At 52.7% G+C, this 14,401-nt stretch overlaps 1 protein-coding gene across 4 annotated transcripts in view; it reads left to right on the forward strand.

Moving 5' to 3' along the window:
* Positions 1-14,401, forward strand: part of STARD8 (StAR related lipid transfer domain containing 8) — a 38,506-nt gene that overhangs the window by 11,444 nt on the left and 12,661 nt on the right. For 3 of the 4 annotated variants that reach the window (XM_090264061.1, XM_090264062.1, XM_090264064.1), the window contains exon 2: positions 14,242-14,313. In XM_090264061.1, the coding sequence (XP_090120187.1) occupies positions 14,242-14,313 (72 nt within the window). Of the gene's footprint in view, positions 1-14,241; positions 14,314-14,401 lie in introns of those variants that run through there. The other variant, XM_090264063.1, reaches the window with a different exon arrangement.

Consider the following 14,401-nt stretch of genomic DNA (forward strand, 5'->3'; position numbering starts at 1 on the left):
TCCACCCCAGGCCTTAAAGGAACCCCATCCTGAACCGTCACCTTCCCCCAAGGGGACATTAACAAACATTCAGTCACGGGAACTTCTGGGGCCAATTAAACCTCTGCCCCTCTGTCTTCGCTTGGGCAAACAGAAGTAGTTATTCACATTGCTTCAAGGACACATACTCAGCTTAGGTAGTGAGGGAATGGAGCTGACCGGGATTCCAATGGACCCCAGCTTAACGGGTTTTTTAGGCATCAGAGTCAGAGGCAGGGTGGCTAAGGGTGTTCCGAGGAGCAGCTGACCCCCTGATGTCAACTTATTTATTTACTTATTTATTTGAGAGAAGGGAAGGGAGGGAGAAAGAGAGGGAGAGAAACATCAATGTGTAGTTGCCTCTCACACTCGCCCAACCGGGGACCTGGCCTGCAACCCAGGCCTGTGCCCTGACTGGGAATTGAACCTGCGACCCTTTGGTTCACAGGCTGGCGCTCAATGCACTGGGCCACACCAGCCAGGACCCCCGCTGATGTCAATTTAAAAGTCTAAAAGAGCGAGAAACACTCATGCAAAGGATCTGCCATTACTTGGGGTGGGCTGGGGCCACGTTCTGTGTCAGCACAGCTGTGGGTCCTTCCACACCAGGTTGGGATGTGAGCTGCCAGCCACACTACTGCTTCCAGGCTGTAGGAGGAGCCCTTCCTCCTGTTGACAGACAGGCAGTGGGAGTTGGGAAGGGTCAGGCTAGGACCCAGTCCAATTTAGAAAGCTCTAGACCACAAGCCATTTTCCGCAGTGTCAGCAAAAAGAGAAGGAATCAACATTTCCTGCACCCTATGGGCCGTACTACAGAGTCAGGTAACCTGGCTTCTAGGTTGCCTCGCTGTAGCTACTTCTGCATGAGTGATGTTAGAGAAGACTTTTGCTTTCTCCAGGCCTCAGTTCCCACATCTTTAAAATGAGAAGGGCAGCTGGCATAGACTCAGGGGTCTCCCAGGCTCCCTTCCAGCTGTGAAGGTATGTGTTCCCAGTCAAGACCCTTTTCCTGCCCACAAGACAAAGGTGAGCTGGCTTCAAATTCTGCCAGGCTCAGTCACTAAATATCCTCAGCTGGCTGATGAGTTGGGGCTTGCCAGGTCTTGCGCTGCTGCAGCTTGGGTTTTCCTTGAGCATGGACTTTCATGCAGTTTGATTTCTAGCCCCTCCCCATATTGGTGTCTGTCCCAGCTGGCCACCCTCTGACCCATTTAGCCTCAAGTTAATGAGTGACCTGCTTGCCCTGGGTAGCACTGGCCCAAGGTACTGCTGGGTCCCACGTCTCTGTGGGAACCAGCCGAGGGCCTAGTCAGCTCCAGTCACCTTTACGCTTTCTCCCGTGATGCCCCAGAGGTAGGAAGCAGACAGAGCTCAGCGAAGAAGGGCCTTTAGAGGGCATTCGTCCAACTCTCCTGCAGCTGGCATCTTCCCGCCAAGTACTTGTACGATTCCTATTCACCCATCTTCAATACCTAGGAGTGCAATGTTTCAAGGCGGTTGCTTTCATCCATAGAATGTCCAAAAGTTTTATTTTATGTTGAGCTGAAGTCTGTCTCCCTGTGACTTCTACCCCTGGGTCCTGGCTCTGCTCCCTGTGACCACCTAGACATTGTCTGCTCTCTCTGACCTTTAGAGTTCTGAGGACAGAACCCAAGTCCCCCAGCGTCTTCTCCAGGCCAAACAGCCTCAGCACTTCCAGGTGCTCCTTCAGGGACCTGGGACCTGTCCTCTTTCCTGCCTCATTACCGCCCCACTATTTGTGGCCCTTGGGGTGGGAAATGAGGCTCTAGAAGCTCCTCACTCTCCTCTGTTTATTTCTGGCCTGAATTTTTCCAGGAGAGTTCTCCATGATCCTTATATGAACTGCAGAATCCTAGGTCCAAGCACCTCCTACAGCTCTCCCTGATTTGTTCATCATTCAGGTTCAGCCAGCTCCCATGACTGGGGAGCCCTTGGAGGGGAGGGCCCCCTTCCTGCACCCCCATAGCAGAGGGCAGTCCTGGTGAGAGGAGGCACTCAGCTTGATGAGTTGATTGCAGTGTACTGTATGGGGGCTGCCAGTGTATACTGCCTTCCTGCCACTTGCTTTCTTGTCTTAAGCTGGTGGGGGTTGGGGGAAGGGGATATTTTAAGGAGCTTTGAAGCCGGAAATGAGTATGAGCCATGCCCACAGTGGAGCCTAGAAGGGTGAATCAGACAGGGAGAAACACCAAGCCAGTCATTCCTCTTGTAGCAGTCAGTGACGGTGACAACGATGAATCCTCCCATGTCTTTCAAGTTTCCAAGGCACTTTCACTTCCGTGATGCCGTTCTGTTCTTAGAGTTGCCTGGTGAGACAGACAGTGTGATCCTCATGGCGTCCACCTGAGGCCCAGGAAGGGGGAAGGAGAGGGAGGGAGCAGTTGTAACTGAGGTCTCCTGACACTCAGTTCTCTCTCTTTTCCTCAAACCACACCCTCCAGCCAAGGCAGCACAGGGACCTGAGTCCAGGCTGCCACTCTGTTCCCATGGTTGAGGGAGCAGCCTCCCGGGGAGGTGGCCGAGGATTTCCTGTTCTTTATCTGGGCTGGCCGAAGGCTGGGCTGTCTGAGGTGTGAGATAGGCGCTCGTAGCCAGCATTTCTGCTCCAGACTGAGGTCAGGGTGGCTGGGGAAGGGGCAGGGAGCTTGCGAAGCCCTTGCCCCAGACATGTGGCCTCAGTGGCTCCCACCTGCGTAGGGCTTTCTAAATGGGAAAAACAAAGAGGGACATGTGGACCTGAGTTGTACGCGTGGTCCATTGGGGCAGGAGAGCGTCATGAAGAGCAGGTCCTCTGGTATATGCAACACTGTGTGACATTGGGCAAATGACCATGCCCGTGAGCCTCTGTTTGGTGAGCTATAACATGGAGGTATGTACCTGCCTCCTGGGGTTGTTCAGTATTAGAACCAACAGTATGAACAGAATTCTTCTCCTTGGCATTGTTTAGTATTACTTTTTTCACTGAACTGGGGTGTGCCGTACTCCAACTTGCCACCTCCTTGGCCTGAGGGATGGACTCTTCTGTCACTTCAGAGTCCATCTCTTCCATGTAGAAAAGCTGTCCCCGGCTCTGCTCACCCACAGGGCCTCCCTCTGGCCTCCTTTCTCTGGTGTTTGTGACACTGCGACAGGCTGCAGTACCAATGAGAGCACCAATAACAATAGTGAACGCGTCTAGGTTCTTGATGCAGTAGAAGTTACTCGGGTCCCATGACAGTACTGTGAAGTAAGTAGGCTCTCATTATCTCCATTTTACACATGGGGAAACTGAGGCAAGGAGAAGTCCAATGAGGAACATACCCAAAGGCACGCAGGTGGGGAGTGTTGGGGATGGGATCAGCACCCAGGCAGACTGATCCCACCACCCACACCCTCAGCCACTGTGCCATGCCTCTCCTCGCCCCTCCCCAGATGCCTGCCCAGGAGGCAAGAGCTGAGGCTTGGGTCTCCCTTCTGCCCTTGACTGCTCATCACACCCACCAGCCATCAGTCTCTCCTGGGCAGACAGTCCCCAGATCCAGTGCCTGTCCCCCTCCCCAGGTGGACAGATGGACAGGAAAGAAAATTCCAAGGGCTAGGTATTGATGCTCTAAAAGCAGAGCTGCATTGAGGTGGGGGGTCTGTACAGGAGGGATATCAGAGGTCAAGGGTAATTCTGACAGCAGCAGCAGGTTCACTTGATTGGCACCTTCCAGCACCTGGGGTTGGAGACCACAGTGCTGGGTGGCCTCAGGGAAGAGAGACATTTTAATGAGCTATCTTGACGACCAGGTTGCATTACTGAGGAGGTATGGGTGGTCAGCAATAGGCAAGGGGCTAGCCGGGTTAACTTTGTGACACCCCTCTGGCTCGTGTGCCCCATGCCAGAACTGGGTATGTGGGAGGGGAGTTGGCTTTTGTCCGGAAGCTGTAGCCCTCCCCACAGTGTTCCCACTTCAGGGTCCTTAGGTGCTGCAAGCTTCCTTTCCTCAGGCCGTCCCACCTGCCAGCTCCACTGCTTTCGAGCTTATTCTCTATTACCTTGCATCCAAACCAGGTCCAGGGGCCGCTACAAAGGACAGTCCGTCTTAGCCTCTGCCTCCCTCCCTGGGATGGGTGGGCCTGGTAGCATCTCTGGCCAAGTACTCCAGGAGAGTTCGTGATTTTTACAGTTTTCAGACCTTGGTGCCAACATCGGGCCTGGCACCAAGTAGGTGCTCAGGTAAAATTAGTTGAATAAGTGCCCAGCCAAGGGGGAGTAGATTTGACGGGAGAGCCTAGGGAGGCTGACACGGTAAGAGAGTAACAGGAGGGCTGTGAGCATTTCGGTGGGCTCCTGGCCCCTTCTGTAGCCCAATAAAAGTCACTTGACCTTTCATAGCCTCAGCTTCCCCACTTGGGCAGTAGGCCTGCTTTGGACAGGGCTAATGTGGGGACCAAATGAGACGTGGGATGATTAAGTGCTTTCTCCACTAATGGGAATTTACTTCAGGCTAAGACGTCGTTACTGTAAACACCCTGGTATGCGGTTTTTGTGTCTATGGCTTAGGCGATCTCTCCTTTTCAATGAGGACGCTTCTAACATGGTGACTCTGACTCTGGAGCCAGACTGCCTGGATTTGCTTATTGGTTCACGACTTCTTAGCTGCTGACCTTGGGCAAGTTACTTGCAATCTCTGGGCCTCAGTTTTCTCATCTGTCAACTAGATTATCAGAGCACTTATCTCACAGGGTGGTCGTGAAGACCCAGTGATTTAAACGGTATAAAAAGTAGCTAAAGAAGTGCCTGGAACATAACAATGGCTTTTTGGCTGTTACTATGATCTCATTTTATCCTTGCAGAAACCTCATGTTGTTGGTGCTATGATCATATCACAATTTTACATATGAGGACACTAAGGCATGAGAAGTTAAGCCTTGCCCCATACTATTTGGCTAATAATAAGTGCTCAGTAAATATTAGTGTCTCTTTTTTAGAGCTTTTAAAAAGATTTTATTTATTTATCTTTAGAGAGAGGGGAAGGGATAGAGAAAGAGAGGGAGAGAAATATCCATCAGTTGCTTCTTGCATGCACCCAGCTGCGGACCTGGCCCACAACCCAGGCATGTGCCCTGACTGGGAATTGAACCGGTGACCCTTTGGTTCGCAGGCCGGAGCTCAATCCACTGAGCCACACCAGCCAGGGCTATTATTAGTGATGCATAATTATGTTCAGTATTATAAATATTGTTATCAATAATGAGCACAGCCAGGACTAAAAGCTGTGTCTTCAGATTGTTAGCCTGTTATTCTTCCCACTGTACCCTGCAAGCTCTCTGCTCTTAGGTCTTACACAGCCGTTTGGCCACTAATTTGAGCTGTGTGTCCTTTAGCTCTGCTGTGGTCTGAGCTTGAATGTTGTGGCCCCCTGCCTCTAAGGCCCTCAGCACTTCTCTCTTTGCGCTCAGTGTCATAGCCCTCCATTTGGCTGGCTGACCATGGTGCTCCAGAGGGAGAACAGGCCTGGGCCGAGGAGGCTACCTCTCTCAAGCCCATTTCCTTTGTGTCAGAGACAGTTTTCTCTGGATCTCAGGGTGGGGACAAGCTCCTTCAAGGCATTTCCTGGCCGGGAGTTTATATTTGGCCTCAGAAAAAGGAAAGGGAAGTAGGCAAGGGGGTGGGATGTAGAAGTGGTGGCACAGGGTCAAAACGGGTGAGCGCCAAGACTTAGCGGGCCAAGACAGGGAAGCAGGAGATGGCGCATGTGCCTTCTCTCAAGTGCGCTTGGATGTCCTTGCACGAGTTTGGAATGGCAGAGCTAAGGGCTCCTTGAAGCCAGAATGCCTCCGCCCCCAGGGATGGTTTGTTTGCCCTTCTCATACCCCTGGGCCTGGGTTCCTGGCCCTGCAGGTTCCGCCCTGGGGCAGGGTTCTGAGCTGCAGGTGTGTGCTCAGTTCTGTGTCCTTGCTGCTGGGCTAACCAGAGAAGGGGTGGAGCCAGAGGCCCACACACACTGTTTAGTTGGGAAGCAGGACTTCCTATCTGGGTGTTGCCAGAACATTCAGTAGCCATTACCGCACTGCAGGGAGGATTTGTAGACCAGTAGGACCCAATGGAGTCGAGCTTTAGTTGAGTTGGGGAGGCAGACTCTTGTGCTTTTGAGAAAGTAATGGAAATATGTAGGGGCCACTTAATCTAACTGAGCCGTTGGGTGGTAGGACGGTGAGAGGAAATGGAAGGAAGGCTTCATGGGAGGGCATGTTTGGCCTCCATCTTGATGAATAATAAGAGTTTGCAGATTCAAGTCAGGCTGGATCTAGAATGTGGACAACCTCAAGTGCCAGGTAGAACGCAGTCTGATGTATCTGCCCTGGGCTGTGGGCCATGGGGAGCCTGTTAGGCTGCAAAGTAGGAGCGTGGCCAGGTCAGAGCTGGGCTCCCTTGGAAGCAGAAGCTGGCAGGATGACCTGTTGAAAGGAGAAGCTGGAGGCTGGGAACTTGGAGGACTGAAATAATCCAGGCACGAGAACCTAGAGCACGGTGGGGTGTGGGAAACCGTGACCATTTGATGGAAAAGCTGATAGAACTTGGTGACTAAATACACGAATAGAGAGAGAAAACAGACCAGGATGACTGGAGATTTATGCCTAGATGTTTGGTGCCTTTGGAGGCAGGAAATCAGAAGAGCTGGATGGGGGGGTGGGGCGAGGATAGGTTTGGTCTTGGTCACCCCCTAGGCCGAGGACTCTCCCTTCAGTCTCCCAGATGAGAATGTGCAGGGGGAGGATAGCGCCCTCTACTCAACCACCCATTCATTGCCAATCACACCTGCCTCTGCTCCAGGTCTAGATTTTGGTGAATGGAAATTGTTAGGTGGGAAAACTGAAGCTCAGACAGAGGTAGTAGCTTGCTCAAGGTTACCCAAGAGTTCTCAGTGGAACTAAAGCCAGAATGTAGTTCTCCTAACCTTCAGTCCAATAGTCTTCCATACCACAGTTGAGAAGAGTTAACACTGGTCTAATATCTGCCCCAGGCTGGTTAGGCTGGCATCTCTTGCCTCCAGGTTGGAGCTTATTAAAAGACCTGTGTTTCTCCCTGGCTGGTGTGGTTCAGTGGATTGATCACCAGCCTGAGAACCCAAAGGTTGCCGGTTCGATTCCCGGTCAGGGCACATGCCCAGGTTGTGGGCCAAGTCCCTTTCCCTCTCTAAAAATAAATAAAGAAAATCTTAAAGGAAACCAAAAAACTCTGTATCTCCTTGTCACCATGACCTTGTGAGAGCACCTGGGACTGTATTGGGGGCAGGATCCCCTGGGGGCAAAAAAGCTAATGGAGAAACTGCTGCAGAACAGGTGGCAGCTTTGACCTTAGCTGTCACAGGGAAGCCCTGGGCCGGGCAGGAATGTCAGCTGCCTGCTTTGGCCCTACTGTATGTGGTGCTAGTCTAGGTGACCGCAGGCTTGGCTGACTCTGGATCCACATTTTCAAGCAGCCCCAGCAGGCCAGAGGTCTGCTTAGCCACAGGCCCTTGTGACCCTCCCTTATGACCCTCATTTACAGCTGCATGCTGGCGCTCAGCCCACATCGTCATGGGGGGAGGGGCACAGTTGGTAGTTCCTTGTATAAATTCCACCTTTGTAACAACTCCAAACTAGAACTGCCACCTCTTCCTGGCTGACCCTGCAAGGTGTCCACAGTGTTCCAAAGACAAGGAACCTCTATTGAATATTGTGTCCGTTCTTTGTCTCACCCCTCAGGACATACCCAAGGTGGGATGGGCTGCCTGGAGGTGCCTGAGGTCACACTTCAGGTCTGGACTCAGACTGTTTTTTGTTTGCAGGGGCTGCCCTGCGCATTGTGGAGTCTTTAGCAGCATCCCTGGCCTCCAGCATCCCTGGCCTCTACTCAGTAGATTGCATCACTTCAGAGTGGTGACAATCAAAAATGTCTCCAGATAGTGCCAAAGGTCCCCTGGAAGTAATTATCCCTGGTTGAAGAATCCCTGTGGCCCTGCGGCCTTGGACATGGAGAATTGAGGGTAGAGGGAGGGATGTTAAGAGTAAAGAGCCACACATGTGGACCTGCCACTTGCCGGCAAGAAAATTCAGTGGCTTCATTCTTTTGCCACCCAGTCCTACATTACTGTACCCTCCTGGACCTTTTGCTTTGTTAGTGCCTCAGTTGTGTCAGGGAGGCTCCTAAGTGTTGCTTGCATGGGCCCGGGAGCTGGCATCTGGCTGTAGCTCTGGCTGGGACTGAGGCTGGCATCCAAACAGGTGTAGTGGGGCCCCAAGTTCTGCCCGTCGACCTAATGAGCCAGAGGCCAGCCAGTGTCTGCCACTGCCAAGCCAGGCTGCTTCAAATCCAGCGGCCCTTGGTGTGGTGCCCCTCCTGTGAGGTTTGGAATGTGCGATGAGAGCTATTTTGGTCTTGTCCCCCTTCCTCCCTCCGCCTCTCTCCCCTGTAAGAATCTAGTTAGAGTTGTAATTCCAGCTAAGAGCAGCGGGAGCAGGGACAAGAGTGTACCCAACCTCCTATGGACAGGGTACTGCAGACCCCCCTGAATGTCTGCTCCAGGATCCAGAGGGGAAATCTTGGTGGTTTTGGAATCCATGGCAGCTTTTGGTACAGTCCCTTGTGAAGGCTCCTGTCCCTTGCTTCCCCAGAGAGAGAGAGAGAGAGAGAGAGAGAGAGAGAGAGAGAGAGAGAGAGAGAGAGAGGGGTGGCCCAGCCAGTCACCTGTTGCAAACTCTCTGCCACTGTCACTGCCATCCTAAAGGGCCCCTCTGTGCAAATTCAAATGAAGCACTGCCTCTGAGGGATCCCAGGCTCAAGGATGGGTGGGCGTGCTTCCTGTGGCCTAAGCCCTTTAGTGTATCCTTATGGGACGGTGAAAGGGGTGAGTCATAGGCACTTGGGGCCCAGTGAGATGTAAGCCCTCTGGCAAAAAGCCAACATCTCCTTAAGCAGGTCCTTCTCAAGGAGTTGGGGTGGGCAAAGGAAACAGGCCTTGTATCAGCCAAGAGAAACGATCTGAGAAGCTACTTATCAGGATCTAGCGATTGCCAGGTGCAACAGCAGGGCCTGGAGTGGTAGGCAGCGCCTGTGCCTATTTTGGTACCAGCTTGGCCTCAGAGAGCCCACTTTGGGAACTTAGGTTTCCATATAGATGGTGGCAGTGCAGGCTTTTTCTCCAACACGGTAGAATGCTGGTAGAATGCTGGCTCTCCTCCTGTGCTCGATGAAGGTGGGAGAGGCCATGCTGATAACAGATCTTGTTTTGGAGACAGTCATCCTGCTGTGAGGGCCATGGAGGAGATGCCTTTCCAGATAAGGAGCTAAGTACGGTAAAGGAAGCCAACACATTGGTTGGAAGCAGGCTGCCTCATGGAACGGGTCACAAACACCCACAGACCTGCCCATCCTCATTGCTCATTGCTCTCTCCTACTCCTGTACTCAGCTCTAGAGCGAACGTGGGCCAGTGATTAGAACAGCCTGAGCTCGGCCTCTGGCTAGAGTCCTTCCAGAGACCTATGCTATGACATTTTAGTTGGCCACATCTGTTTAGGCAGTGGTTCTCTATCTTTTTTTTAATCCTCACCCGAGGACATTCTTTTTTCCATTGCTTTTAGAGAGAGAGGTAGGGAAGCATTGGTTGGTTGCCTTCCGTACACATCTGAACAGGGGATTGTGTGCACCCAGACCTGGGACTGAACTCACAACCTCAGCATGTGCCCTGACCGGGAACCAAACCTATGACCTTTTGGTTATGGGATGATGCTCCAACCAACTGAGCCATACCCACCAGGGCTGGTTTTCTATCTTGGCTGCACTTCAGAATCACCTGGAGAGCTCTCAAAAAAACAAACAAACAAACAAACAAACAAACAAACAAACAAACAAAAAACTAATCCTGTCCCTAAAGATTCTAGTTTAATTGATCATAACTAGGGTTCTGGCGCTGGCATTTTGAAAAGCTCCCCATATTATAGTGTTCAGCCTGAGTCGAGAGGTGACTACTCCAGCTGTAACAAAGACTCTTTGATCTGGGTCCCGGTGGCATCCACCCATTATTTGTCCTGGACCCTGTGTCTTGCCTGATCCCTAGGCCTGGGCTGGACTTCCAGTTGGGAGGGAGCAGGGCTGAACCAGGGCATGCACAGCTCTCTCACAGCCTGCATAAGGGCTCAAGTTTCCCAGCAGTGGCATGAAGAAGGCGGAGTTGGCGACATTGACTTGGTGAGGCCCGGCTTCCCAAAGCTATGTTGCCCACTGCTTTCTCTCTCACTTCTTTACAGCTAGGACCCAATCAGAACTGAGCCTGAAAGACTATGTGAACTCAAAGTTCAAGTAGTCCTAACAAAGAAAGCCCCCTAATGACAGTTTTCCTATAGGTACTTTCAAAACGAGATAGAACCTGACCACATCCAGACTTGCCAGGAAGGAAGGCAGGACAGTTACTCATCCTCACAGCGTAGATTTGACAACCAAAGCTTAGAGAATGAAGAGAGTTGTCTTAAGATGACTTAGGCAACAAATACAGGAGCAGCTTAGTCGGAAAAAGCTTTTTTTCCAACTCAGTTATCATATTTAGGCATTATTGCATTTCCTCTGTGGGGAATGTTGCTGCCTTTCTCCTGGGTGCATAAACTTTACCCTTGCTCATGCAGCACAGCCTGAGGACAGAAGCCCTGCTTTTCTCCTCATTGCATCCTTCTCTGCACAGAGAAATGCTCCGTGCTGAGAGGATCCCTGGTACGTGACCTCTGTTAAGTGGCGCTGCAGATACCATCGCTGACCTCTCGACTTTTGCCCAACCGGTCCTTCTTTGATGCTCCCTTCAGGAGATTTGTGAGCTCTGACTTGCCTTCAGAGCTCTGCAGTGTGCCTCTGCCCCTAGTCTTCTGGCTCCATTCAGTGGGGCCTTCCCCAGGGGCAGAGCCTGGCCTTCACTCTCAGTGGAATCCAGGTTGTGCCAGCTGAGCGCCGTCCCTGACCTGTCCTGGCATATCACCCTAGCCTTGGCCAGAGCATGGCTTGCATAAGACACAGGCTGAAACTACTGGAATCTGCACATCTGGACACAGGCTGGACCAGGGGCCACAGACAAACATTCCTACATCGCTCGCCTCAGCCTGCCCGGTGTCACTCTCCCCGCCGGGCACATAAGGCAATCTTCAGTCTGGGCCGCCTAGGCCCCAGCTCCAGGTGAATTAACTCTTCTGGGCGTGTGGGGGGGTGTCACTCCTGGCCCCAGCCTGGGCAGGCTGGGGCGGGTGGGAGGGACAAAGGCCAAACACCTTAGCTCAGCCCTTAATCACCAAGACATATGTCCCTGAGTGCTCCTCTGGGAGGGAGCCTCAGGGCTTCCCAGCTCTCTCTGGGGTGGCGTGTTGGGACCCAATGTCCCTGACATCCTGTTGGGCAATAACCTATTACATTCTCCAGATTCCTGCCAGGGATGGCTGCTGGGGAGCCAGTCTGGAGCCCTGCTTCGGACTCCTTGGCTGCTTTGTCTTTCTGAGCTCTTGTGGCCTCTGAAACGTCTGCCTTGTAACCTCACTTCCCTGAGCCCTTTGGCTCCCAATCCCGACACTGATATGGATGCCACCACTTTCCAGACCCAGAAGGGAATGCTTGCTGGGCCTCTTTCTCTCATTTTGTTTTTTGTTTTTTTTCCCTGGGTGGCTTCAGTCATGGTGGGGAGGGAACTGACCCGTTGAATGCTTAGTACTATATATATGTCAGGGTCTCCACCCACAGTCCAGTATTTGATTGAACGCTCTTATTTTAGAGAGGAGGAAACTGAGTCCTCGAGAGGTTAAACAACGTGTCCAATGTCAGAGGGCTAGTGATTGACAGCCCCAGGATTTACGTCGGGCTTGTCACTCACTCCACTAGACCAGAAGGGGCAGAACGCAAGTGTGAGGACCTGGAGCTGGTTCCTTTGAGTCTAAACCCTTGTTTACCTAGCATCTCAGGGCAAGTGTGCATAATGCCAGGGCAAGGAGTGCTGGGTGTGGAATTTTAAGGTCAGGGTCGTTGTATCAGTTATGACACTTACCTCTGTATGACTTGGGGAAGTCCCTTGGGCTTCAGTATGCCCCATACTGTAGCTTTTTAAAAAAAAATGATTTGGAGAGTTCCTCCACAGTCCAATAAATCTGCCTCTTGGGATGGGACCTTGAGGACTTGGTAGTTAAAAAATGTCCTAGCTGATTCTAATATGCATCCAAAGATGAGCATCCCTGAGCTAAGTGATTTAGGTCACTGCTTCTCAAACTTGAATGGGCTGCACATCACCTGGGGATCTAGTTCAGTGGGGATTCAGTTCAGTTGGTCCTGGACTCTGTGTGTCTAACCTGCTCCCGGGTGATGCTGATGCTCATGCTTCTGGTCCAGGGATCACACTTTGAGTAGGAGGGGCTAGAGGGCCTTCAGTATAAATGAAACAACGTGACGCTCACCCACGTGAGCTGGTCTCCTTCCTGCCAAGCCTGTCTAGGGCCACTGCCTAGCATTAGGGGAGCAGGCAGCCCAGCCACTCTTCTGTGGGCCCCATGGCTTGGGCACATGGTGCATGGTATAGGGCATCACTTAGTGGAGAGCTCAAGAGTGATGGGCAGGCAGGTGCCTCTCTCCTCCCTTCTCTTCTTCGTTCTTCTGCCTCAAACCATGAGTGACTAGGGGGCTGTAGTGCACCTAAAGGGTGTGATCCTGAAATGCAGGCCTATCTATCCCTGGGCCTTGGGTTCCCCTGACTGGGGTGGCCAAACCACACTCATGGCCCTTTAGGTGTCACCATTTCCTTCTATGCCGGCCTTTCTGGAAACTAAAATGTGGTCTCTCCTTTGGCCCCCTCCTCTTTGTCGTAATGACAGGAAAGCAGAACTGGCTGCTGGGAGGGGCTCTGAGGACAGGGAAGGCCCTTCTTCAGAGCATGTGGCAGGAGTAAGAGACTAGGGAGTGGTTGTAGCAGCTGGCTCAGCTGTCCTAGCAGCAAAACTGTGTTCCCCAAATGCTCCCCGGGTGGATGTGAAGTTCCTTCAGGCTGCTCTCACCAACCCCCCCATCCCCCAGACCACCACCTGCCTAGGGACCTGGATCCTTTCCCAGGCCTGCATTGCCCCCTGCCAGAGGGGCTGAGGGAGTGTTAGCTGGGCCCCAGAGGGACAAATGCTTTCCATGCCCCGGCCCTACTTCTCCCTGGCACCACTTGGGTAGGGAACAAATAGCTGCCTGGGCAGTCCTAGGACTTCGCTGCTGGTACTCAGCCTACACTGGGCCAGGAGGGCCTCCTCTGTGGCTTCAGTCCAGCTGCACGTCTGCACTGAGGCTGGCAGGGGTGTCCCGCTCAGGGCACGGAGTTCCCGGAGCAGAGGCGGGAGGCCGACCCAGCCATTGCCCCACGAGACACCCACAGGCCAGGACTGTGTCAGCCTGACAGTCAGCACTGGGTTATGCTGCAAATAGGCCAGCCTCAGGGGAGAGCTGGGGCCATCCTGGGAGGCTCCCAGGGGAGAGAGGGCTGGAACTTGATGAGTGGTAGGGGAGGAAGAACACCGGGCCAGCCACCATGTTAGAAGAGGAAACCGTGAGCTGGAGTCAGACTGAACTTGGACTCTGGCCCTAGCACTCCTACCCTGTCAACTGGGAGACTGTGGCTGAGCCCTTCCTTTCTGAGCTGGTGTGGAGATCCACGAAACAGGGAGAGTAAAACCTTCACAGCTTGTTGTGTGTGTGTTCAGTGAGATACGGTTCTCAAAGTGCTAGAGAGCGTTAGGTGTGACGAGGGGAAAGAGAATAATAATTGGTGAGCATTTCATCTCTCTAGCTGGGCTAGGATGGCCTAACCAGGCCATGGAAGGGGATGGCTCCCCGAGGAAGACGGTTGAAGACACAGCTGTGCCCCCTGTCCCAGCAGTACTCCTTGACCCCTGACGGTCCTGGGAGGCGCTACTGGTTGGCAGGTTCTGTTCTTGGGAACGGGCAGGAGAGTGGGAGGGGATTAGGACCAGTAAGGAATGAGGCTCAAGAAAGAGGTCCTAGGACATACAGGGAGTGGGGCCTGGGGAGTAGAGGGTAAATCCTCGCTGGCTGTGACATGAAGCAAACCAGACTTGTTTTGCCCTTTCCAGGTCACCAGAACTCGAGGTGCCTGCCTGCCAGAGGTGAGGCAGCAGGTGCCCATCACCCCGCTAACCCCACTTCTCTGCCTTGTTCTCTGCTTGTTCTGTTTCAGAAGCTGAGGCCAAGAAAGCATGCGAGTGGCTCCGAGCAACAGGATTCCCTCAGTATGCTCAGCTCTTTGAAGGTAAGGCGTCCCCTCCCCGACCCCGAACTTTCCTATTCCTCCATTGTTCATCCATAAAGTTGGGCAAATCAGATCCTTTCTCTGACTG

Source organism: Furipterus horrens, unplaced genomic scaffold, assembly GCF_987537825.1.
Source record: "Furipterus horrens unplaced genomic scaffold, mFurHor1.1.pri manual_scaffold_17, whole genome shotgun sequence".
NCBI classification, from domain to species: Eukaryota; Metazoa; Chordata; class Mammalia; order Chiroptera; family Furipteridae; genus Furipterus; species Furipterus horrens.